General features: G+C 42.3%; 1 protein-coding gene across 2 annotated transcripts in view; it reads right to left on the minus strand.

The window, feature by feature from the left end:
* The window catches only part of RB1 (RB transcriptional corepressor 1), a 383,417-nt gene that overhangs the window by 1,079 nt on the left and 355,316 nt on the right, over window positions 1-27,022 (minus strand). For both annotated transcript variants that reach the window (XM_073580241.1, XM_073580240.1), the window contains 6 exons: window positions 26,737-26,841; window positions 23,863-23,976; window positions 22,881-23,047; window positions 20,269-20,299; window positions 12,411-12,544; window positions 2,181-2,230 (listed from right to left, as the gene is read on the minus strand). In XM_073580241.1, coding sequence (XP_073436342.1) covers window positions 2,181-2,230; window positions 12,411-12,544; window positions 20,269-20,299; window positions 22,881-23,047; window positions 23,863-23,976; window positions 26,737-26,841 — 601 coding nt within the window. The remainder of the gene's footprint in view (window positions 1-2,180; window positions 2,231-12,410; window positions 12,545-20,268; window positions 20,300-22,880; window positions 23,048-23,862; window positions 23,977-26,736; window positions 26,842-27,022) is intronic.

Here is a 27,022-nt window from a genome sequence, read left to right on the forward strand (position 1 = left end):
CACCCCATTTTTCGCCTATCAGCTGCCGGCACTGCCATCAGGGGCTATCTACAGCATTCTGTAATGCTGTAGATAAGCCCCCGATGTAACCTGAAAGAGAAAAAAAAGGAGTTAATTATACTCACCGGGGGGGCGGTCCGATCTTAGTCCAATGGGTGTCGCAGTCCGGCGCCTCCCATCTTCTAATGGTGACGTCCTCTTCTTTGCTGCCTGTCGTGGCTCTGGCGCACTGCTCTGCCCTGTTGAGGGCAGAGCAGAATACTGAAGTGCGCAGGCACCGGACCTCTCCCGGCACCTGCACACTGCAAGACTCTGCTCTGCCCTCAACAGGGCAGAGCAGTGCGCCGGAGCCACGACAGGCAGCAAAGAAGAGGACGTCATCGCTGCAAGATGGGAGGCGTCGGACCGGACCGCGACACCCATCGGACCAAAACCGGACCCGGGACCGCCCCAGGGGGTGAGTATAGTCTAAAGGCCCTTTTCCATTTAGCGATGCACCAGTGATCCGACCAGTGATACGACCTGGTCAGGATCGCTGGTGCATCGCTAATTGATCGCTAGTGAGTTTTCACACAGAAAGATCTCACAGCGATGCAGCAGCGACGCAGCGCACGATACTCACCTTTCACACACAGCGATCCAGACGTCCTCCCGCCCGCCTCCACGCGTCGCTCGTCTCACACAGCAGGAAGCAGACGACGAGAAAAGGAGCCGCGCGATCCGCGATAACCAGCGGGGGAGCCGGTCGGAGGTAAGTATCACACATAGCGATATCGCTAGCAATATAGCGATATTGCTAGTGATATCGCTATGTGTAAAACCCCCCTTTACTCATTTTTCTTATCGTTCAGGTTACATCGGGGGCTTATCTACAGCATTACAGAATGCTGTAGATAAGCCCCTGATGTCGGTGCATATTCCTCCACATAGGCCCTCTGTTGATAAATATATTTTTACCTTTCTGCATAGTATATCAATTGTTTTGTATACTTAGTTCTTGGGCAGAAGGGATTTCTGGGTTCAGCTCTCCCTTCATTATTTGGATCTATCTTTTTGCATAATCAATAACGCTCGTTATTTTCTCTTTAAAAAGGACCTTGTAGCTTCCATTCTTATTTGGGTGTTTTGGTTACTGGAAGTGAATGTTTTGGCCCTATCAAGTTTTCATTATAGTCTGGCAACGTAGATTCAGAAAACGTATATAAAAAAATGACAGCATGACAATATTTCTGGTGATGTCTGACTCAGAGCCTTGTCTCTTTATTAGAGATCTTATGCACAGCCTGAAGATGGGAGACTTGTCCACAGAAAACCCATCAAAGGTCACAGACTGTTCTGGCATGAATATCCCCGCTTAGACAATTAATACGTAGTTATGACATGCTGGAAACAAAGATTTCATAATGAGAAAGTGTCCTTATTACAGGATTTCTACAGTCTTCTTTCAGTTCTTCTTTTATACGTTTTATATTAACAGCCGACTTCCTGACAAATGATTCATGAACCGCCCAAGACAAAGCAAATGTGTTTGTCGTGTAATGTTCTGTGGCCCTGATGTAGGTAAGAGGTAGTGATGAGCGAACGGGCTCTGATAAGGCAATCACTGGATGTGTTGCAGCTGTTGATCAGCCGTGAGACATGCAGCCGCGGGGACTTGGAACATATTTTTCGAGCACGCTGAAGACACTGGTTAGCCCCCGAGCGTGCTCAGATAACACCTTATCAAAGAATGTTCGCTCATTACTAGTAAGAGGCCATAGGGACACATGGATATTACTCAAATTAAACTTTGGTTATAAACACAGTGATCAGATATTCATTATCCACACTGTCATGACAATGCAAACAGATAACACAAATGTTTAAGACGCATCAATCTCCGGTACCATTTCCAGCTGTATAAAAGAAAACTTTCAGAAAAAAAGTTACCTTTTTGCCATTGGAACCCGTGTAAATGTGTAACGAGTTCTTGTTTTGCATTTATCTTTGTATAGGAAGCACTAGCCAGACCAGATATTGGTTGCTCTTTTACAGACCAGTAGAGGTGGCACAAAGCCCCCATTACATTTTCGATCTCGGAATAACCCTTCCCATGAAGGTGCTCTAACAGGCCATTTATTCGGTCTACTCGGCGGCTAATGGGATGCAGCACTCGCTGATGCCAAATAGAAAACACTTACTCATTTCTTCAAGCTTCTGTTGAAATTTTGAGTCTGAAGAAAGAGATTTGCTGAAATAAAGAATAACAGGTCAGACATTAGGAAAGAGGTCTATGCATTGCCACCACAGAGAAACCCAGAACACTGGAATAATTACTTCTGCGTTAACACAAGGCATGGACATCTATGGAAACACTGAGAGGTGTGCTATTTAATTACTGAAGAGCCAAATTCCTTTAAATATATCAGAGGGACTGGCCTGTATCATCACAGCTTTATTATTAACTTTTCAGAACATGTCATCAAACTTCCCAAAGGTATCTGGATATATTCCAGGCTTGTCACCTTAGAGGAAGTCATTGATTGAGCAGCTACTTCCATAATTTACAGCTTATATATTCAGTATGCAGCATTACGTTGAACTGTTTATGGAACAACACATTTAAAGGGGTTTTCCACTACTGGACAACCCCAGCTTAATCAATTCAGGATCGAATTAAAATCAAACCAACACTGTTGGAGAGGCACCACTGCGGGAGAGTATGGTTTTTCTTTTAATTTGGTTCTGAAACAATTAAGCTGGGGTTGTCCAGTAGTCGACAATGTCTTTTAATCCTTCACGACATTTGACAAGTTTATGTCATGATCGGGATGGGGTTCCCACAAATTGAAGTAAACTTACGTCATGGCAATCGTACAGGCAAAGCAGAAGTGCCCACACAATTGTCGCCAAGAGCTCGGATTAAGCAATAGCCAAGCTTCGGCTGTCACTTGGACTATTTAACCCCATAAATGCTGTGATCAATACAGATTGCAGCAGTTAGAGGGCTAGGAGAGTGACGGGCTCCCTCTTCTGCCCGACTGGCACCCAAGCAACGTAATCACAAGGACACGATGGTAGTCATGAAAACTCAAGGTCAAATGACTACCTCCAGATCTGGCAGCCACGTGGCCTGTGGTGTTCTGTCAGTGTAACACTCACAGCTGTAATGCATTAACCCCTTTCTGACGTTGGGCATAATAGTACGCCCATGTAGGACACCCTCCCTTTGATGTGTATTCCATCGGTGAGCCCACATCTTTCCCGGGACATGTCAGCTGTTTTGAACATCTGACATGTGCCTGGAATAGCAGTGGGTGGAATCGTGATCCACCCAAGGCTATTAACCCGTTAAATGCCGCTGTAAAACTGTGACAGCAGCATTTAAGGCTCGCTTCCGGCCATCGGGCCGGAAATCCGCCCACCGGTGATTGCAAGTCACCGATGGGTTGGCATGACAAAAGTAAAAAAAAAAAATCTTTTTAAAAATCTTTAAAAAATACAAAAAGTTCAAGTCACCCTCCTTTCGCCCCATTCAAAATAAAGCAATAAAAAATCAAACATGCACATATTTGTTATCGCCGCGTTCAGAATCGCCTGATCTATCAATAAAAAAGGATTACTTGATCGCTGAAAGGCGTAGCAAGAAAAAAAGTCAAAACACCAGAATTCCTTTTTTTTTCCCGCAATACAGACGATCAAAAGATCATACAGTTGTGGCCAAAAGTATTCACACCCCTGCAATTCTGTCAGATAATACTCAGTTTCTTCCTGAAAATGAATGCAAACACAAATTCTTTGGTATTATTATCTTCATTTAATTTGTCTTAAATGAAAAAACACAAAAGAGAATGAAGCAAAAAGCAAAACATTTATCATTTCACACAAAACTCCAAAAATGGCCCAGACAAAAGTATTTGCACCCTCAGCCTAATACTTGGTTGCACAACCTTTAGCCAAAATAACTGCGACCAACCTCTTCCGGTAACCATCAATGAGTTTCTTACAATGCTCTGCTGGAATTTTAGACCATTCTTCTTTGGCAAACTACTCCAGGTCCCTGATATTAGAAGGGTGCTTTCTCCAAACTGCCATTTTTAGATCTCTCCACAGGTGTTCTATGGGATTCAGGTCTAGACTCATTGCTGGCCACCTTAGAAGTCTCCAGTGCTTTCTCTCAAACCATTTTCTAGTGCTTTTTGAAGTGTGTTTTGGGTCATTGTCCTGCTGGAAGACCCATGACCTCTGAGGGAGACCCAGCTTTCTCACAATGGGCCCTACATTATGCTGCAAAATTTGTTGGTAGTCTTCAGACTTCATAATGCCATGCACACGGTCAAGCAGTCCAGTGCCAGAGGCAGCAAAGCAACCCCAAAACATCAGGGAACCTCCGCCATGTTTGACTGTAGGGACCGTGTTCCTTTCTTTGAATGCCTCTTTTTTCTCCTGTAAACTCTATGTTGATGCCTTTGCCCAAAAAGCTCTACTTTTATCTCATCTGACCAGAGAACATTCTTCCAAAACGTTTTAGGCTTTTTCAAGTAAGTTTTGGCAAACTCCAGCCTGGTTTTTTTATGTCTCGGGGTAAGAAGTGGGGTCTTCCTGGGTCTGCTACCATACAGTCCATTTTCATTCAGACGCCGACGGTTAGTACGGATTGACACTGTTGTACCCTCGGACTGCAGGGCAGCTTGAACTTGTTTGGATGTTAGTCGAGGTTCTTTATCCAACATCCGCACAATCTTGCGTTGAAATCTCTTGTCAATTTTTCTTTTCAGTCCACATCTAGGGAGGTTAGCCACAGTGCCATGGGCTTTAAACTTCTTGATGACACTGCGCACGGTAGACACAGGAACATTCAGGTCTTTGGAGATGGACTTGTAGTCTTGAGATTGCTCATGCTTCCTCACAACTTGGTTTCTCAAGTCCTCAGACAGTTCTTTGGTCTTCTTTCTTTTCTCCATGCTCAATGTGGTACACACAAGGACACAGGACAGAGGTTGAGTCAACGTTAATCCATGTCAACTGGCTGCAAGTGTGATTTAGTTATTGCCAACAGCTGTTAGGTGCCACAGGTAAGTTACAGGTGCTGTTAATTACACAAATTAGAGAAGCATCACATGATTTTTTGAACAGTGCCAATACTTTTGTCCACCCTCTTTTTTATGTTTGGTGTGGAATTATATCCAATTTGGCTTTAGGACAAATCTTTTTGTGTTTTTTCATTTAAGGTAAATTAAATGAAGATAATACCAAAGAATTTGTGTTTGCAATCATTTTCAGGAAGAAACTGAGTATTATCTGACAGAATTGCAGGGGTGTCAATCTTTTGGCCACAACTGTATCTGCACCAAAATGGTATCATTAAAAACGTCAGCTCGGCACGCAAAAAACAAGCCTTTACCCGACACGAGATCACAAGAAATGGAAACACTACGGGTATCGGAAAATGGCGCAATTTAAGAACCTAGACATGTTTGGTATCTATGAATTCATAATGACCTGGAGAATCATAATGGCAGGTCAGTTTTAGTATTTGGTGAACCTATTAAAAAGCAAAACAAGAAACATCTGTGGGATTGCCCTTTTTTTTGCAATTTCACTGCACTTGGAATTTTTTTCCTGTTTTTGAGTACCCGATATGGTAAAACCAATGCTGTCTTTCAAAAGTAAAACTCGTCCTGCAAAAAACAAGCCCTCACATGGCCATACTGACGAAAAAATAAAAAAGTTATGGCTCTGGAAAGATGGGGAGCGAAAAATAAAAACGCAAAACCGAAAATAACTCCGTCATGAAGGGGTTAATGCATTATACTAGTAAGCAAAGTAATAAAAGTTAAAGTATTATTAAACTCTGAAATACTTGATTCAGATGGAACCCTGGTCGGTCCAGAGTGACTCTGCTGCTTCATTTTAGTGCATGGATGCCTCGGGTGTTTCATCTGAATCACGTCATTCTGAGATTTAGATGGAAACCCAGATGTAAGTGCTCAGCGCAGAGCGCAGGATAAATGTGATCCCAGACATTATGTAAAAATGTTCCCAATAAAAGCTTCAACTAAATACACAAAAAAAGCAAGTCCACACTCAGGTCCATCATCTGTTAACAGAAATATAGGGGGCTTCCACGTTACTGGTAGCAAAAAGGCTCTGGAAAAGCTAAATGGCTTTATGCTCCCCAAAAGAAATTCAGCAAATTCTGTGCTCCCAAATCCAAATGCTCCCCCCTCACTTCTGAGCCCCTGTGTGCCTAAACAACATTTAGCGCCCACGTTTGGCATTTCTGTAGTGATGAGAGTCCGCCTAATTTACAGCAAGTCCCCACTCGGGTCCATCATCTGTTAATGAAAATATAAGGGGCTTCCACGTTATTGGTAGTACAAATCCTCTGGAAAAGCAAAATGGCTCCTCGCCCTCCAAAACAAATTTAGCAAATTCCCGGCTCCCAAATGCAAATGCCCCCCTCCCTTCTGAGCCCCAGTGTCCAGCGCTGAAATCTCATCTCCTGAGATCTTGATGCCGAGATCTCCATCTGTGCAGGAAACCACTGAACTGCGGAGGGCTCTGGCCTTTCACAAAATGTCGGCAGAGCTCCCCCGCAGCACCGGAGACCCCAGCAACACCGCCGGACACACCAGCAGCAGCTAAATCTAAAAGCTCTGAATGTGTCAAAATGGCTGCACCCATTAACCCCTTCACCCTGAAGCCTGTTTTCACCTTCCTGACCAGGCCAATTTTTAGAATTCTGACCACTGTCATTTTATGAGATCATAACTCTTGAACACTTCAACGGATCCTGGTAATTCTGAGATTATTTTCTCATGACATATTGTACTTTATGATTGTGGTAAAATTTATTTGATATGGCTTGCGTTTATTTATTTAAAAAAACTGAAATTTGGCGAAAATCTTGAAAATTTCGCAATTTTCAAACTTAGTTTTTATGCAGTTAAATCAGAGTCTCATATCGTACTAGATAGTTAATAAATAACATTTACCACGTGTCTACTTTACCACAGCACAATTTTGGAAATATAATTTTTTTTTTGTTAGGAAGTTATAAGGGTTAAAAGTTGACCAGCGATTTCTCATTTTTACAACAAAATTTGCAAAACCATTTTTTTTCTTCTGGACCACCTCACATTTGAAGCGACTTTGAGGGATATATGTGATAGAAAATACCCCAAAATGACACCATTCTAAAAACAGCACGCCTCAAGGTACTCAAAACCACATTCAAGAAGTTTATTCACCCTTCAGGTGCTTCACAGGAATTTTTGGAATGTGGAAGAAAAAAAAAAACATTTAGTTATATTTCACAAAAATTTTCGTTTAGACCCCTTTTTTTTTTTTTTTTTACTTTCGCAAGGGTAACAGGAGAAAATAGACCATACACTTTGTTGTGCAATTTCTCCTGAGCATGCCGATAACCCATATGTGGGGGAAATCTACTGTTGGCATGCACGGCAGGGCTCGGAAGGGAAGGAGCGCTATTTCACTTTTTGAATGTAAAATTTCCTGGCATAATTAACAGTCGCCATGTCTCGTTTGGAGAGACCCTGATGTGCCTAAACAGTGGAAACCCCCAACAAGTGACACGATTTTGGAAACTAGACTCCTTAGGGAACTTATCTACATGTGTATTGAGGACCTTGACCCATAGGTGCTTCACAAAGCCGTGGATATTAAAAAAAAAAAAAAACACATTTTTCCAAAATAAATCATTTTTACCTCCATATTTTGCATTTTCAAAGGGTAACAGGTAAAATTGATCGATACAATTTGTTGTGCATTTTCTCCTGAGTACACAGATACCCCATATGTGGGGGAATACTACTGTCTGGGCGTACGGCAAAGCTTGGAAGGGAAAGGAGCGTCATTTGACTTTTTGAATGTAAAATTTACTGGAATAATTAGCAGATCACGTGTAGCGTTTGGAGAGGCCCTGATGTGCCTAAACATTGGAAACCCCCCCTCAAGTGAACCCATTTTGGAAATTATAAGCCTTAGGGAATTTATCTACAGATGTAGTGATTTGACTCCATGGGTGTTTTCCAGAAACAGGCAGCAGTGGATGTTGTGGAGTGAAAATTGCAAACTGCTGTTGTAGTGACCAGTACATTATGCCCAGCTCATGCTTCTGAAGACCCGCACCTGTAAATTAGGCAGGCTCTCATCACTACAGAAATGCCAAACGTGGGTGCTAAATGTTGTTTAGGCACACTGGGTCTCATAGTGAGGGGGGGGGCATTTAGATTAGGGAGCCCAGAATTTGCTGAATTTCTTTTGGGTCGCATAAAGCCATTTATCTATTCCAGAGCCTTTTTGCTACCAGTAACGTGGAAGCCCCCTATATTTCCTTTAACAGATGATGGACCTGAAAGGGGACTTGCTTTTTTTGTGGATTTATTTGAAGCTTTTATTGAGAACATTTTACATAGCGTTAGGGATCACATTTATCCGTCGCTCTATGCTGAGCACTTTGGGGTTTCCATCTAAATCTCTGAGTGACGTGACAGATGAAACCCCCAAGGGATCCATTCACTATAATGAGGCAGCAGATTTACTCTGGACTCCGTCTGGCCTCTGTTCAGCGGTGTCCTTTTCAGAAGTGCACAAAACTGTGGCCGACAGTACTTTTATGTAATCCTAAAAAGATGGACAACGCCGGATCACAGGTCCTATGGCGCTCGCAGTGCCTCCATCTGCCTCATTATAGGGAATCTTCTGCCAGGGGTTCTGTCTGAATCACGTAATTCAGATATTTACACAGAAACCCTGGCGTAAGTGTTCAGCGCAGGGCGCTGGATAAATGTGCGCCAAGCCTTACTGCGATCTTTCGGAGAAAGAAAGGAAAAAATCAACAGCATGTGAAGAATTGGTTTCATTTATTTTTTACGCCGTTTCCTAGTGCGGTATAAGTGATTAGGCAACTTTATTCTTCGGGTCGATGCGATCACAGCAATACCAGATTTATATCAGGTTTTTAGGTTTGGCAGCTGTCACACACTAAAATACGCTTTTTATTGCGAAAAATAATTTTTGCATCACCATAATTTGAGAGCTATAATTTGTCATATTTTGGCCCACAAAGTCATATGAGGTCTTGTTTTTTTGCGGGACGAGTTGACGTTTTTATTGGTACCATTTTCGGGCGCATGACATTTTTTGATCGATTTCTAATCCGATTTTTGAGAGACAGAATGAACAAAAACCAGCAATTCAGGAATTGCTTTTTTTTTTTTTTTTTTTATATATATACCGTTCCAAGTGTGGTAAAATTGATAAGACCGCTTTATTCTTCGGGTCAGTACGATTACAGTGATACCAAATTTATTTTTTTATTATGTTTTGGCGCTTTTACACAATAAAATCTATTTTATAGAAAAAACTATTATTTTTGCATCGCTTTATGCTGAGAGCTATAACTTTTTTACTTTTCTGTTGATGGAGCTGTATGGCGGCTTGTTTTTTGCCGGACGTTTTCAGCGGTACCAAATTTATTTACATCCGTCTTTTTGCGTTTTATAGCATTTTTTTTCGGAGGTATGATTATAAAGCATTGTTTTTTGCCTTGTGTTTTTTTTAAGGTGTTCACAGAAGAAGTAGTGGGATAGTTTTATAGAGCAGGTCGTTACATATGTGGCGATACCAAATATGTGTACATTTATTTATTTTTTTTTAATTACATAAATAAATGTATTTATTGGAAAAATATTTTTTTTCTATATTTAGGAATTTAAAAAATATATATATATTTTTACACATTCTAATATTTTTTTTTTTTTTAAAGATTTTTTACATTATCCCAGGATGGACCATTACTATATAATGTCAGATCGCTGATCTGACAGTGTGCACTGCTGAGTATCAAATCAGTGATTTGACAGGCAGGGAAGGAGGCATGCCAGCGCCTGCTCTCAACAGGCACTCACAAGCCACCTCCCTGCTGGACCCCGTGGCCATCTTGGTGCCGAGGGTCTCCATGGAGACAATCTGGCAAATGCAATGTTGTCCTGATGGATGATGCCCCTCTATGTCGCTGTCACTACTGACAGCGGCATCAGAGGGGTTAAATGCACGCAATCAGTGCCAACACCGATCTTGGGCATTGCTGCGGGGTGTCAGCTGTCCCATACAGCTGACACGTGCACTTGATCGCCGTGGCACTCAGCGTGAGGCTGCACAATCGGTGCGCCGTACTAGTACTGCTGTTTGCAGGAATGCAATTCCCGCAGAGCAGTATTAGCATGGCGCATGTCGGGAAGGGGTTAAACTATGAATATGCAGCTATTGTGCAGATCACAGATGAGGCAGTAAAAACCTGCTCACAGATTTCCTTTAAGGGCATAAAAAATTAAAGTTTTAAAATTGCTAAATGTTCTAATTTTTTGGCACGTTTTTGATATTTTCATTAACACAAATCTTATCGAGCAAAATGTACCACTAACATGAAGTACAATGTGTCACAAAAAACATTCTCGAATCAGTGGGATCCGTTGACGCGTTCCAGATTTATAACCTCAAAAAGTGACAGCGGTCAGAACTGTAAAAAAGACTAAATGTATTCCAATCTCAGACTTCTGGCCATGACTGTACTATATATACTATGCATACTCACAATATACCATATTTTCCTGACTAGAAGAGACACTTTTCATTAAAAAGTACATCTTACAGTTGGGAAATTATGGTAGTGTAAAGTTAGTTTGTTTGTTTTTTTTAACTACTGAGAGAACTATGCAGCAGCACAGTTCTCTCTCTCTACCCAACACAGATCTATCTGGCCAGTGCAGGACAAGAGAGGAAGATGAACAGGACCTGCACATCCTTCCCCATGCTGCAGCTCCTGGAAAAACATCTCACACGACACGGGCAGCAAGACAGAAGATCACAAATCCTAATCAGCTGGAGGCGCTTCCATGATGTCATAACCATGTGATTACCTACTGAACGCCTGGTACTAATCTAATCATCAATATTAGAATCTGAAGAGGATGCTTCCTGCAGAGCTGTGTGTTTATGCGCAGCAGAGCTCTTTGTGTGCTGCAGAATCGAGTCTGTGTATCTGTACAGCAGAGCGGTGTGTGTGTCCACTGTACATGGAGCAGTGTTACATGCTACAGACGTGTATTAAAAGAGAAACACTGACTGTTAGCTATAGCCACCTTATTTGAGCCAATAGCATGAAAATTAGAGGTGTTGACCCACTCCACTCATTTACTTCTATCAGCCAGGAATGCGGTTTTATTAGTAGGAAATATATGTACATCATGTATGTAGGTAAGTGTGTATGATATATATCTATCGTATTTTTCCGACCATAAGACGCACTTTTTTCCCCAAAAATTTTTTGGGAAAGTGGGGGGTGCGTCTTATGGTCGCAATATACGGTACTAACCTTCTGGCTGGTGGCTGGTGGCAGCGGGCGGGGCTCTGCGGTGCGGTGGTGGCAGCGGGCGGCGCTCTGCGGTGCGGTGGTGGCAGCGGGCTGTGCTCCGGTGCAGGGGCGGCGGGTCCGCCGGCATTTCTTTGCAGCCCGGAGTCCCCCGCACTTCCCTTGCTGGCCGCCGCCATGTTGCGGTGGCCTCTGGGAGCATGGACGCCGGGAAAATGGCCGTCGGTCCAGGGACGGCGCATGCGCAGCTTCAGATCTCGTCCCGAGATCTCGGGGGGACGAGATCTCGTTGCCAAGATTTGAATCTCGTCCCCCGAGATCTCGGGACGAGATCTGATCCCGCGCATGCGCCGTCCCCGGACCGGCGGCCATCTTTCCGGCGTCCATGCTCCCGGAGGCCACCGCAACATGGCGGCGGCCAGCAAGGGAAGTGCGGGGGCCTCAGGGCTGCGAAGAAATGCCGGCGGACCCGCCGCCCCTGCACCGGAGCACGGCCCGCTGCCACCACCGCACCGCAGAGCGCCGCCCGCTGCCACCACCGCAGAGCCCACCTGTCCCAGCACTGCTGCCCCTGCCTCAGCACAGCTCCCCCAGCACTGCTGCCCCTGCCCCAGCACAGCTGCCCCTGTCTCAGCACAGCTGCCCCTGCCTCAGCACAGCTGCCCCTGCCCCAGCACTGCTGCCCCTGCCCCAGCACAGCTGCCCCTGCCCCAGCACTGCTGCCCCTGCCCCAGCACAGCTGCCCCAGAACAGCTGCCCCTGCCCCAGCACTGCTGCCCCTACCCCAGCGCAGCTGCCCCAGCACAGAGCCGCCACCGCACGAGCCTGGACCACTGAATGACCCCTGTGACTACTTCTCCACCTGTGCCGAATCCCTTCCCAGGTAAGCTGAATTCGGACTGTAAGACGGACCCCTTTTTGACACATTTTTTTTCCCCCTATTTTCCTACTGAAAATTGGGGTGCGTCTTATGGTCCGGTGCGTCTTATAGTCCGAAAAATACGGTATATAAAATTACGTAGATTACGCATACCTTCCATCTGCTTCATCATGGCCGTCAAAGCGTAGCTTCTTCAGTGGTTTTGGGACAGTGCCCTCTGCATGTCTCTTTATGGGTCGTTCTGTGCTGCTCACCATCTGATTAATTTTCTGAAATTTTTCAGATGCCTGAAAGATGAAAACAAAATATATGTATTTTGTATTCATAAAGGCAATAATCTTTGAACCTTAGGTCCCTAACATGTGGCACTTCAGCTGGTCCAAAACTGCAGGCTTGTATTTGTAGTTTAACAAAGGATCTGCAATCACACTTCTATAGACACACAAACCACAAAAACACTGAACAGAAATTTTGGCACACCCTGATACAGGATGTAAAAAAGACATCAACAAACTGGAGCAAGTTCAGAGAACAGCGACCCAGAATGGTGACCGGTCTGCAAACCCTGTCTTATGAGGAAAGGTTGCAGGATTTGGGAATGTTTAGCTTGCAGAAGAGAAGACTGAGAGGAGACTTAATAGCTGTCTACAAATATCTAAAGGGCTGTCACATTGTAGAAGGATCATCTTTATTCTCATTTGCACAAGGAAAGACTAGAAGCAATGGGATGAAACTGAATGGGAGGAGACACAGATTAGACATTAGAAAAAAAATTGACAGTCAGTCTGTGTTCACACACAGCGTTTTTTTTCGCGTTATTCCTGCGGATTTACCAAAAAATTCGCGGGAAAAACGCAAAAAAAGAAGCTTCCCATTCATTTTAATGCATTTTGCACTTTTTGTGCATATTGATGCGTTTTTTACCGCAAAAAAACGCTTTGCGGTAAAAAACGCAGCATGCTCATTAATTTCACGGTAAATTCCAAATTTCTGGCTATTTCCTATGTGTCGGCAAAAAAACGCGCAAAAATCGCTGCAAAAACTAGCATTTTCTGGGAAGGAGTCCTGTTTTTATGCAGAAATTTTCTGCATACGTGTGCACATAGCCTAAGATCAATGAGTGGAACAAGCTGCCACGAGAGATGTTGAGTTCTCCTTCAATAGAAGTCTTCAAACAGAGGCTGGACAGACATCTGTCTGGGATGATTTAGCGAATCCTGCTTTGAGCAGGGGGTTGGACCAGATGGCCCAGGAGGTCCCTTCCAACGTTACCATTCTATGATTCTATAATAAGAAAATAACCACAAGGTACCATCCTTTACAAGAAACATAAGTAACACTGCATATCTGTAATTTAAACACGGCACCGCTGGCAGAACCTCGGCTGAAATACAGATCAGTAGATGCGGTTACTCGTTTAGAGCGGTTTAAACATATTAGCGCATATAGCGGTGCTCCATCCTCAGAGATATGTAACTGGGAGGAAGAGCGGCAGTACAATACTGATGTAGGAGGCAGCACTGTTACAACGCAAAAAAGATGTCAAGAACACACAAAAAATGTATGCGCTCCCCAGCAAAACACATGACTTGTGGAACAAACTCCGTAGAAATAATAGCGAAGGAAGAGAAGTAGCTGTAATCTTTGAGATCTGCCTTCTGAAGTCATTTAGGACATCATGTCGCCCTTCAATAGCAAACATGAGGGAAAGGTGTCTAGCAATGCCTACAAGATCTGTTCTCATTAAATTGCTTTACTTCAAAGATCATGACATCATAAAAAAAAGTGGGAGACCATCTAAATCTTATCGTTGAGGAATGTAAAATATCAAGATATTCAGATTTTTCTGCCAAACTTTAGAAAAGAAGGTAACATTTGAGAAACAAATAGTAGGCTACATGTCACAGAAGTTCTGTAGAGTATGTTATTTCCATCAACACTGAGAATCACAGCAATGGGGAAAATGTTCTTATTTTAAGCTGCTAAAAAAGCCCAGCAATAGATGGACATTAATGAGCACACTTTACGCCAGGAGAGAAGTTCATCCTTGCTATACATTTGCCTTAAAAACTTAAAGGGGTTGTCCGGGCTTTTCACATAATCTCAGTACATATCTGGGCTGCAGAATTATGACAATAAGTAATTTACTTTCTGTCACTAGTTTGCACGGTTTTTTAGATGTTCTGAACAGAACGTCCAAGGGGGGGTGTGTTATGGCAATGAAATTGAGAACTAGTCATAACCTCCAACTCTACTCCAAACATGCCCTCTATAGCAACAACCCCACCCTCCATAGCTACAGGCCCTCCCCGTCCACATGAATAAGCCCTCATCACACAGTAAGGAATTCTTCCCCTCCAGCAGCCTCAGTGCAGAGAGCAGCTGCTCCTCCCCCAGACACACACTGAACAGTGATCTATGGAAAGTGAAACCAGTGAGGAGGAGGGAAAATCGTCCTGTATTCTAATCTGCACAGGGGATGGTAGTCACTGATGTAATCTGTTGTGTGACAAAGCCTCTGCTGTGTGAATGAGACAGCTCTGTGTCACTGATGTCTTCACACAGCATCAGATTTGGTGCAGTGTATGTGTGAGCACTGTCTCTCTAATGACACAAATACTGATGGGAGCAGCCTGTCCAATCAGCAGCTGTAACAGTGTGAAGTGTTGGGGGGTGTATGTATGTATTGTGCTGCTTTCACAAATACAGGATCACTGCTGTGTTCTTTCCAATGCTGGAATGATGATAAAGATGAGTGCTGGTGCAGTTTACTGCCAGCCAATGAGTGGGCAGTGAGTGGTGCTGGTCACTGAAGCTTGCTGGGAGTTTGGTGGAGCTTCACACATACACTGCACCAAATCTGCTGCTGTGTGAAGACATCAGTGACACAGAGCTATCTCATTCACACAGCAGAGGCTTTGTCACACAACAGATTACATCAGTGACTGCCATCCCCTGTGCAGATTAGAATACAGGACGATTTTCCCTCCTCCTCACTGGTTTCACTTTCCATAGATATAGATAACTGTGTGTGTCTGGGGGAGGAGCAGCTCTCTGCACTGAGGCTGCTGGAGGGGAAGAATCCCTTACTGTGTGATGAGGGATAGGCTTCTTTATGTGGACAGGGAGGGCCTGTAGCTATGGAGGGTGGGGTTGTTGCTCTAGAGGGCATGCTTGGAGTAGAGTAGGAGGTTACGACTAGTTCTCATTTCAATGCCATAACACACCTCCCCTTGGACGTTCTGTTCAGAATATCTAGAAAACCGTGCAAACTAGTGACAGAAAGTAAATTACTTATTGTCATAATTCTGCAGCCCAGATATGTACTGAGATTATGTGAAAAGCCCGGACAACCGATTTAAGTATAACTTCTAGTTTCATGTAGGTCCCTGGTAAATTTACTCGATATATCACATAGCAGGGGAGAAAATGTGGCAACATAATGTTGCCCAAACAGTGTGGATGGCTCAAGAAATTCTCGTGCTTCCTAGGACTGTTATCTGTAACAGCCCTCATTCTCTCATTCAGAGAGGAATGTCCTTTTTCAATTTTTTTTGTGCTGTTAATTAGGGGTTAACAAGTTATCTGTTGGGAACAAGCGATGCTCACATCCAAGAAGTCTGTAGTTTTCATTCCTCGAGGAAACATACTCCTTTCCAGCATATTTTTTATAATACAAACATGGTAAAGTCTGTGAATATTATTTCATGGAATTTGAGAGGTATCCGAGACACAAACATATGCAAAATTTTCCTGTTTCGGCCAGCAATATTACGTCTCTCAGAAACATATTTATTGAAGGACCCCATTCAGATGATACAGCGGTCTTGTGCATGTTACCACTCCATCTTCTCCACATGCACGAGCAGTTCGTATTCTGGTAGACAAATCCATACCTTATGACTGTGAGAAATCTTCCATAGACATATGCCCATCATGTTCCATATATAATGTATCTGTCAATTAGGAAGCAGTATATGTACCACCTCTCTTTATCCTATAACCTTATAGAAGTATTATCATTTTATGCAGCATCTCCTCCAGCCTTGGATCTTATTGTGGAAGATTTTAATAATTTTCTGCACCCATTCTAAGACAAATTTTTTACAGGCACGATAGCCGAATCAGAAACTCCTACGTCACTAGAACTTATCCTAAGAGATGTGGGATATTGTGATGTTTGGCCCTTGAAATACCCCATGATGAGAAAATATGATGAATCTATTCTCTTAATATTGGTAGAATATCTCACAAAAAAGTCTCGGATTAAGTGCAGTTAACCATAGATGCTATCATTAGAAAAAGGAACACCTGGCTACGGCATTTAAATATCCCTTTGGGCTACAGATGGTGGGTAATAACATATACAGTTGTGCTCAAAAGTTTACATACCCCGACAGAATTTTTGGTTTCTTGGCCTTTTTTTTCAGAGAATATGAATGATAGCACCAAAACTTTTTCTCCACTCATGGCTAGTGGTTGGGTGAAGCCATTTATTGTCAAACTACTGTGTTTTCCTTTTATATCATAATAACAACCCAAAACATCTAAATGACCCTGATCAAAAGTTCACATACCCCATTTCTTAATACCGTGCATTGCCCCTTCTAACATCAATGACAGCTTAATGTATTTTGTGGTAGTTGTGGTTGAGGTTCTTTATTTTCTCAGATGGTAAAGCTGCCCACTCTTCTTGGCAAAAAGCCTCCAGTTCCTGTAAATTTCTGGGCTGTCTAGCATGATCTGTGCGCTTGAGATCTTCCCCAGGGTGGCTCAATGATATTGAGGTGAGGAGACTGAGATGGCCTCTCCAGAACCTTCACTTTGTTTTGCTGTAGCCAATGACAAGTCGACTTAGGCTGGTTTCACATTAACGTTTTTCAGCGCAGCGCATCCATGCGCCCCTATGTTTAACATGGCGGGTGCATGGTCTAGCGTTTGCACACGCACTTATGCGTTTTCGTGTGCATGTTTTTTTGTAGTGTGCGCCCGAAGCAACCTGTTGCATTTTTGGGTCCGTCCAACGGCGTAAAAAATACGCATGCGAACACTAGCGCACGGAATGCGCAAAAATAACACATTACAGTCTATGGGAGCGCAGCATGCCTGCGTTTGAAATCGCATGCATTTTAAAAGTTAACATGGCTACAAACTGGTTAAAACGCATGCGCCTAAAAACGCAAACGCATGCAAAACGCATGATGCATTTTTGCATACGTTTCTATTGCAGCGCTAAAAAACACTAATGTGAAACTAGCCTTAGCCTTGTGTTTTGGATCATTGTCATGTTAGTACATCTAAGTACTTCCCATGCGCAGCTTCCGGGCTGATGATTGCAAATTTGCCTCCAGTATTTGATAACATGCTGCATTCATCTTTCCTTCAATTTTGACCAAGTTTCCTGTGCCTTTGTAGCTCACACATTCCCAAAACATCAATGATCCACCTCCGTGATTTACAGTAGGATTGGTGTTCCTTTCATCATAGGCCTTGTTGACCTCTCTCTCCAAATGTAACAATTATGGTTGTGGCCAAAAAGTTTAATTTTGGTCTCATTACTCCAAATTACCTTGTTCCAGACGTTTTAAGGCTTGTCTCTGTGCTGTTTTGTGTATTGTAGGCAAGATACTTTGTGGCATTTGCACAGTAATGGCTTTCTTTTGGTGACTCGACCATGCTGCCCATTTTACTTTAAGTGCCTCCTTATTGTGCATCTTCAAACAGCCACATGGCTAGTTCTCAGAGTCTAGTATTTCAGCTGATGTTATTTGTGGGTTTTTCTTTGCATCCCTAAGAATTTTCCTGGCAGTTGTGGACAAAATTTTTGTTGATCTACCTGACCGTGGTTGGTTTACCTGACCGTGGTTGGTTTTTATAAAGCCCCTGATTTTCCATTTGTTAATCACAGTTTGAACGCTAATGACTGACATTATCAATTCCTTGGATATCTTTTTGTATCCCTTTCCTGTTTTATACAGTTCAACTACATTTTCCCGTAGATGTGTTGACAATTCTTTTGCTTTCCCCATGACTCACAATCCAGAAACGTCAGTGACTGGATGAAAGATGCAAGAGTCAGTCTGGATCCTCACTCAGCTTTTATGCACACACACGGATTACAAGCAAACAGGTCACAGGTGAGGATGTTACCTTTAGTTGCCAGTCAAACCCATTTGTGTCAACTTCTGTGCATGTTATCAGGCCAAAATCACCAGGGTATGTGAACTTTTGATCAGGGTCATTTGAATGTTTTGGGTTGTCATTATGATTTAAAAAGAGAAAACACAGTTGTAGACAATAAATGGCTTCACCCAACCACTAACCATGAGTGGAGAAAAGTTTTGGTGTTATCATTCATATTCTAAGAAAAAAGGCAAAGAAAACAAAAATTATGCCGGGGAATGTAAACTTTTGAGCTCAACTGTTTGGAAATATGAGACTTTTTTATGCTTAATGAGGGCTTGGCATTAATGACCAGTAGATATAAAAATGCCAAAATACGAATGTATATGAACAGACTTCAGGTTGTCATTTCTGAACTAATCAACGTTGACCAATCAGGGTTTAAGGCCAACAGGTCGACAGCATTACATTTTTATAAATCTCCAATATAGCGATTCTGGCATTGATACGGGGCCCATTCTATTCCTTGACGCTGCCTAAGCCTTTGACAGCATCAAGTGCAATCATTTGTGATCAGTTCTTGAGAATAGGGGTTTTTGGTCCCCAGTTCTTGTTACATATTAATCTCTTATACTATAACCCATCAGAAAAGTCCAAGTGAAGTGTCAACAGTCATGTAAATTAGGTGCACAAGACAGTGTTGCCCCTTATTTACACTCTTATTTGCTATAGAAATAAAACCCGTTGTGTGCAGGTTGAAAACTTTTCCAAACACTACTGGATTTTTGTGTGGAGGTATGGAGGAACGAGTAAAATTATATGCAGATGACATACTCTTATTTGTGGGAGACAACATACATTCATATGGCCCAATAATAAATATAATAGAAAGTCGGGGCTCCTCATTAATTGTGATAACTTGGTTCTGATGCCAGGAGATCCTATTGTTTGGATCATGCCAAGATACAACTAGTAAGGAAGGGAAAATATTTAGGTATGAAAGTTATAGCTAGTTCTCAAGATTTTCTCTCAATCTGATACATCTCCTTTACAAATTTACTTCTAAAATCAATGGTTGGTGTAGTCTACCCTTATCTGTAATAAAAAGGGATAATTTGAGAAAAAATGTTTTTAATGCCCCAGGGGTTCAGAACAGACACCAACGGAACTATCCTGAAGAGCTTTGCACAATTGCAGGAAGATTATGATCTGCCCCGTCGGCAATTTTATAAGTAGTTACAGTTCGCACATGGCTTGGTTTGCCAAGCTCGCTTCAAAACTCCAGTAGTGGATACCAATTATTTAGTAGCTATGGTGAAAGGGGACAGTTTGACTAGAGGGCAAATATCTAAGGTCTGTAAAGCCCTGTCACCTTTATACTTTTCTACCTTCCCTTCCCCTGCTAAGGAGAAGTGGAAGACAGATTAATATGGGAGCAGTGGCAATCTATTCCCTGACTGCATCGGAAGCACAGAGGATGTTGTAGATATATCTGATTCCCGGAAAATATAAGACCCCTGTCCAACTTGCAATGTCCCTAATGCTCATCTTCCTCGTATAGTAAGGGAATGAACTACATTTGGCTCCTTTATATGTTATCTGTTAAAGTTTGAAAATTGTTAAAAATGGATCTGATTTAAAAAAAAAAGTGTGAGGATGGATTATGAATGGGGAAAAAAGCAATTCCACCAGTTTTTTGGGTTCTGCCTTTAGTCGTATTCAGTGTGATATAAATTATATGTTAATTTTATTCTTGTAATTACACTGATACCCAACAAAGGTTTTTTTCATATTTTACTGCTTTTGTACAATAAAAAATATTCATTTATATTTTTTGTTGCCACATTCCGAAAGCCATAAATATAAATGGAGAAAATTGACTGCTTACCCCAAACGATTCACCAATGGATACCAGGATTCTAGAAAGAACAGATAGAGGGCGGTTAGCAGTTTCAGTCTTTCTGTGTAAGTACTGGAGTAAAAAATGCAAGCTCCGTTCACACTGGTCTCATTGCTTCTATTTTTACAGCTTCCATAATAGTTTGTTGTATTTCTACTTTCACTGATTTTTTTTTTTTAATTTTTGCTCAAAAACAAAGGAAACCTAAAAGCGTGATCAGAGCCTAAACTACAAAACCACATGCCAAAAAAACCCCTCCAAAAATAGTGCTAAATTATGACTGTTAAACCTGGCAGATTTATGTAATAAAATATAACATATAAAACAATAACTCAACCCATAAGTGGGGTGACAGACCAACAAGTTTACTAGCAAACTACTGATTAATAAACTGCAATTTAAAGTAATTTATTAAATATTTTAAACCTACAGTACATACATACACAATGTATTCTAAAATTCCCCAGACTAAATAATCCAATATATTTGACATTATTGTATGGAAATGCATCCAAGATTTTTAATACTAGAGATAAATGAGGTGATGCCCCCCATCTATATACATTAGATGGCTGCTGGCTGAAAAATAATTTGTTTGGCAGGTGTCTCTCCTGACACCCCCAAACACATGAATACTCGGCCATGCGTTCCTGTTCTTTCTATGAGATAGCTTCTTCTGGACTACTTTGACAGTGGGCTCATCTCCCGCAGAAAAGGATCGGACAGAAGTTTCTCTCTAAATCCAGGAGCAATTTGGTGATGAACAATGCTTTTTTCCAGCATGATGGAGCAAAATGTCACAAGACAAAAGTGATAATTAAGTGGCTTGGTGAACAAAACAATGAAATGTTGGGTCAATGGCCCGGAAACTCCTTAGATCTTACTGCCATTGAGAACCTAAATCCTCAAAAAGAGGATGTACAAACAAAAACACAAAAATTGTGATAAACGCCAAGCACTGATTAGGTAATAATGTACGTTCATCAGTCAGGATTTGGTCCAGAAGCAGATATCCAGCTGCCAGAGAGAATTGCAGAAGTCTTAAAGTAAGGAGAAACACTGTGGATATTGAGTCTGTATATAATCATGAAGTATCTGTCAATAAAAGTTGAAATGCTTACAAAATGCTTATAATTGTACTTCAGAAACCATAGAAACATATACCGTATTTTTCGGATTATAAGATGCTCCGGATTATAAGACCCCAAATTTTGAGGAGAAAAATAGGAAAATTTTTTTTTTAATAAAATGGTGGTGCATCTTATAATCCATGCATCTTATTGCTTACCTGGGGTGGTGGCTGCAGTGAAGCCGGGTCCCAGTGTCGCTGCTGGAGGAGGCAGGAGTGGGTTGATGCTACAGGCTAGGAAGAGGGGGTGTTCCAATGTGTGACGCGCTGCTGCGGGTGTCCAGTGCTGCTGTGGGTGTCCGGGGCTGCTGTGGGTGTCCGGGGCTGCTGTGGGGGCTCTGCCTACATTTTGTGAAAGGCCAGAGCCTCCGCAGTTCCATGGTTTCCTATGCAGTGGACTCCGGGAAAATGGCCGCCGGGAGCAGCGTGTGCGCAGATGGAGATCTTGGCACCAAGATCTCAGGAGATGAGAATTCAGCACTGAAATCTAATCTCCCGAGATCTTGGTGCCGAGATCTCTATCTGCGCACGTGTTGCCCCCGGCGGCCATTTTCCTGGAGTCCACCGCATAGGAAACCATGGAACTGCGGGGGATCTGGCCTTTCCCAAAATGTCGACAGAGCCCCCACAGCACTGCTGGACACAGTTGCAGCACCGCCAGACACCCCCTCATTCCTGCCTGCAGCAGTGGTACCGGTAAGGTATATACGCATTATAAGAAGCGCCCCCATTTCCCCCCATATTTGGGGGAAAAAAGGTGCGTCTTATAATCCAAAAAATACGGTAATTAAAATATCTAAAAAAAACACTGAAGCAGCAAATAGTATGAAAACCACAGTTTGGGTCAATCAAAAAACGTTTGGTAACAACTGTACCACTACCCTGATATAAGATGAAAAGTCTGCATTCAAGGCTGCACCTTCCACTTCCTCTACCAGATCAAGAACCTTCCGGACACTTGATGTCACAGTGTTTTTGCATTGACATTTGTAAGGAACATTTCTGGGAGTAATCCGGAATCAATATCTAACCAACCAAGTTCTCAGCTCACAGTCACATCTGGCATATTTTTGAAGACGGCATAGGAAGATGCAAGTGAACAGGGATAAAAATGCTGCAGAATTTACCTGCTCATCTGTAAATCAAATACAAATTCACATGTTAATATGAGCAAACTTGTTAAGTGGTTCCATCAGTCTGTAGCCTTTAACTTAAGCCTTACGGCATTGTCATCACAGCCACACATAAAAGCCCTGATGTATGATCTGACCACACATACAACAGCTGTAGGCAAAGCTGAAGGTTGATCAATCCCATCCAATTCATGTATAGTTCATACCAGGGTATAAAAAAATAAAAAAGACATCCCACCAACATCAATGATACCCCCAACACAACCACTTGCACTCATGAACATACGTTAGGTTGTGGGCAAATATCTATGGATTCATTATGTATACACTCAACAAACCTAGTCCGAGGCGTAAGCTTTGTTGGTGAAAGCAGTACATCAGATGATTTGTATGGACTTCTTAAAGGGGAAACATAAATATTATTTCCCCCAGGAATTTTTAATGGAGAATTTGGAAATCTGTAGGGGCTCCGTGGAATTTGAGGAATTGGAGATAAAGTTGGGGGCTGAAAAACAAAATAAGCTAAATAAATACACACACTTTTATGTATTATAGCTTTCAAGATGCCAAAAATACTTCAAACAGGAAATCGTTAATTGTTACTACAGCTAAGGCCTCCTTCACATGTCCGTGTTTCCAGTACGTGTGGCATCCATTTTTTTCATGGCTACCACACATACCCATTATACCCTATGCTGCTATGCACATGTTTTAACATGGATCATGTATCCTTTCAAAACACACAGAAACATGTCTGTTTTTTACTGGCTGTATGTCAAGAACAAATACAATTCTTTGGGTCTTTTAAAAAACACATACAGCATATGAATGGCACGGAGAGCAAATTCCAGCAACATTAGGTTGCTGCAATGTTTTTAAAAATGGACCATATTTCTGGGTCTGTGTCTTAGGAGCAACTAGAAGAGCTGGGTGGGACTGGCTGCTCTCATGTCTCCAATCTAGGGTGTGCAGCTGAGCTGCCTCAGAGGTGATCTGGGAGTGAAGGTGGAAAGACCTATTGCTATATGTTAGCCAGACTCTGCTATAGATTGGTTAAGAGTGGACTGTACTCTAAACAAGTGAGCCTGTATCATCTGAAAGAACGGTTTTGCTTTTTGCTATACCTTCATGCAGGAGAAAGGCTATTAATTTTCAATAATGCTGAAGACTTATGGACGTTAATAAGCCTTCATGTTCGAGCAGGATATTGCCTGCCTGTGTGAACGTTACTCCTACAGTGTTTAAGCACTGGCGTGTGAAGGAGGCCTAAGTATGTGTTTGCACATTTCATCACAATAGCGAAAGACATAGTGATCTCACCCTTGGTGATGCATACTGCAAAATATTGCTTTTTAGCTTCTGCATGAAGACGAGGTTATAGAACACTATGATGGAGTCGTGCTGTCCTTCACGGATCAACACATGCTTGAATGTCTGTAAAAGAAGAAAGGTAATTTAATTTGGTATGTACAAGAGGTGGCAATAATACATCTGACAAAACAGCCAATATGCACTGAGGCAGCAGAGAAGTGAAGGTTCTCCCAGTGATCTGTAAACAATAGATCTTTGCAATAGGGTGGAAATAACTCAGTGATTCTCATTCTGCTGTAGGTTTTCTTTGTATATGTATTATTCTTCTATTTCCATTACCATCATCATCATCTTGTAATATTATTATGGGAACCAGGAACACAGCACTTACAAGGTGTGAAGTATTAATATTGTCATTGTACAAAATTGCCCAAAGGAATGCAGGTTGGGTGAGCAAGTGAGTGCTACTAGGAGAGCTAGTTTCCGGTTATCGGCCCATGAAAATATGACGGCGATCTTCCAATGAATGAGGTTGCCCGTCAGGTGATCAGAAATCATGGTTATCGGCAAAGCATTGCCCAGTGTAAAATTAGGGGATGTTCTCCTGAGAATATCATACTGTAGGGGTATTTGCTAAGAACACGTTGCTATCTGTCTGTGTCAATAGGCCAGTAAGTGGGACTTGTATAAAGTCAAATGTCACTCGTTAAAGTGCACTGACATGCCGCAATCATCATGCCTAAATGCACCTGAAAAAACATTTGTGACTGAAAATAGCTACTCTTTTATCGGCACTACAGATTAGTAAAATTGGCATCAGTGAATATCAGAAAGTGCATCCTATATTTTAATGAATGAGCAACAGATATTAGGGAAACAAAAATTGGGCTTCCAGGAGCGCTTCAAAGGAAACTATTCCATGGTTTAAAACTTTAAAATCTATCAAATGTATTTATTTATTGAAGGAACAATAGGCATTGTGTGAAGAATGAGGGCTCCATGGCCAAAATATCCATTGACAAGAGTCTATTCAAGTGGTTTTAGCTTTTCAACTGATTGTACAAGTGTATGGATATGCAGGTTGTACATGGCTTTGTTTACAGGCAATCTGTCAGCAGGTTTTTGCCAGGTAATCTGAAGACAGCATGCTGTAGGGGTTAAAAACACAGATTTCAGTGATGCCTCTTATCAAGCTCTGTGGTTTTGTTCACCTGTAGTCATTGTTTTAGCACTAGGAGCTTATCATTGCTGGGACACAGCACTGTGTCTGGTAGTCCGACTCCGCCCTTTGATTAGCAGCTCACTGTCTGTTAACATTGAACATGGAGAGCTTGGTTTGGGTGGGGTTAGCTTTCACAGCTCTGCTATATTGCGGAATTTAAAAGCTCTGATTGACACCATAGCCGCTGCACCCAGTAAACCAAGTGATACATTGTTGGATTTAGATTCTCTTTGTCTACATCATGATGTTCTCAGATGAGATAGAAAAAGCCTGCTGACAAATTCCCTTTTAAAGCCTGTGCCCTATTCACCTCCAGGTGTGCACATGGTTGAGAATAAATTGATAATTTAACCCATTCACAACATATGACAAATATTTATGTAATGTGTCATGTCTTGGACTTTGATGCGGGCTCCGGCGCTGAACCTGCATCTTTCCACACACGACAGCTGATTTATTCAGCTTGCATGTGCCTTTAACAGCCATTGGTTGATTGGAGCTCCACCCGCGGCTGTTAACCAGTAAAATACTGGTGTCAAACTCTGACAACGGGCTGGAAGCGCATCATTCTGGCCGCCCACTGGCACCTCTGTCACGTGGTCACTGAGTGCCGATGAGTTGTCATGACAGCCGGGGGTCTGCAGAAGCCTCCCATGCCCATCAACAAAATACTCCTATAAACGCCAGATGGTGGCCAGCGTTCATAGGAGATACGCTGTACATAGCATATACATATTTTATTTGTTAGTCCCCTTACTAGATTTGAACCTGCGTATTGTTCTATCAGTAAAAATGATAGTCTCCTATGATGGCGAGCCACAGGCTTGATGTCACATAAGAGATCCTATAGTCTTCGGCTAGCCTCCTGCTGTCATAACAACCCATCGGCTCCCTGCAATCATGTTGTGGAGGGCTGAAGGGCGTCCAAACCGACTTCCAGGCTTGATCACGGCGCTTAAATGCAGCTATCAGTGACTGACATCTGCATTTATAGGGAATCTGTCACCAGATTTTTTCTACCCAATCTGAGAGCAGCATGATGTAGGATCAGAGACTCTGATTCCAGTGATGCATCAATTACTGGTCTACTTGCTGTCATTTTGATAAAATCACTGTTTTATCTGCTGCAGATCCAGCAGTTCTCGGAATGTTCCCCTTTGTAAAACCCACCCACACCACTGATTACACGGGCAAAAATGTGTCACATTGTACAAAGAAAGCGGTCAATGAGTGCAGAGATATACAGAGCTCGTGAATATGCTTAACTACTTGGCAGCATGTTTACTAGTCATCTATTGATAATCTCCTGCTCATAAAACTGTGATTTTATCAAAACTACACTAAGCAGCCCAGCAAGTGACACATAGCTGTAATCAGTGTTCCTACATTATGCTGTCCTCACATAAGGTAGTAAAAACTAAGTGACAAATTCCCTTTAAGAGGTTAACAGCACCAAATGGATGGCATTCCAGTCAAAGCTGTTAAGAGGCAGATGTCAGCTGTCATCTACCCTTTGTGTAGCGGGCTCTGCTTCTGAGTCTGTTCCAAAGTCCCTGACACACTTCATGATTTATATATCTGGCTAAGGACCAGTGATGTGGTTAAAATACAATATATGAATAAAAGTGAACATCTCTCTCTGCATTTATGCCATCACTTACTTCTTGATTTGTGTTTGTAAGCTGTTTGTATGCTGTCACAATAGTCTTAAACCTGAGATCAATGTTTTTAGCCTTACATATACCATACATGGAACACATCATAATCTGAAAAAAAGAGAAGAAATAATCATTACTACCACGATGCCTATATCTGATTTCAGAAAGATCGTACAGGAAACAACTTGTTGTCAGTAGTGCATCTAACAAAGGTTGCAGTTTTGTACTAAGGCCCCCATACACATTAGGGTGCTTTCACATTGCATTCAGGCACCTGTTTGGTGATCCC

The sequence above is a fragment of the Dendrobates tinctorius genome, unplaced genomic scaffold (genome assembly GCF_039654945.1).
Source record: "Dendrobates tinctorius isolate UK_male_01 unplaced genomic scaffold, ASM3965494v1 ptg000064l, whole genome shotgun sequence".
In the NCBI taxonomy this organism is placed as follows: domain Eukaryota; kingdom Metazoa; phylum Chordata; class Amphibia; order Anura; family Dendrobatidae; genus Dendrobates; species Dendrobates tinctorius.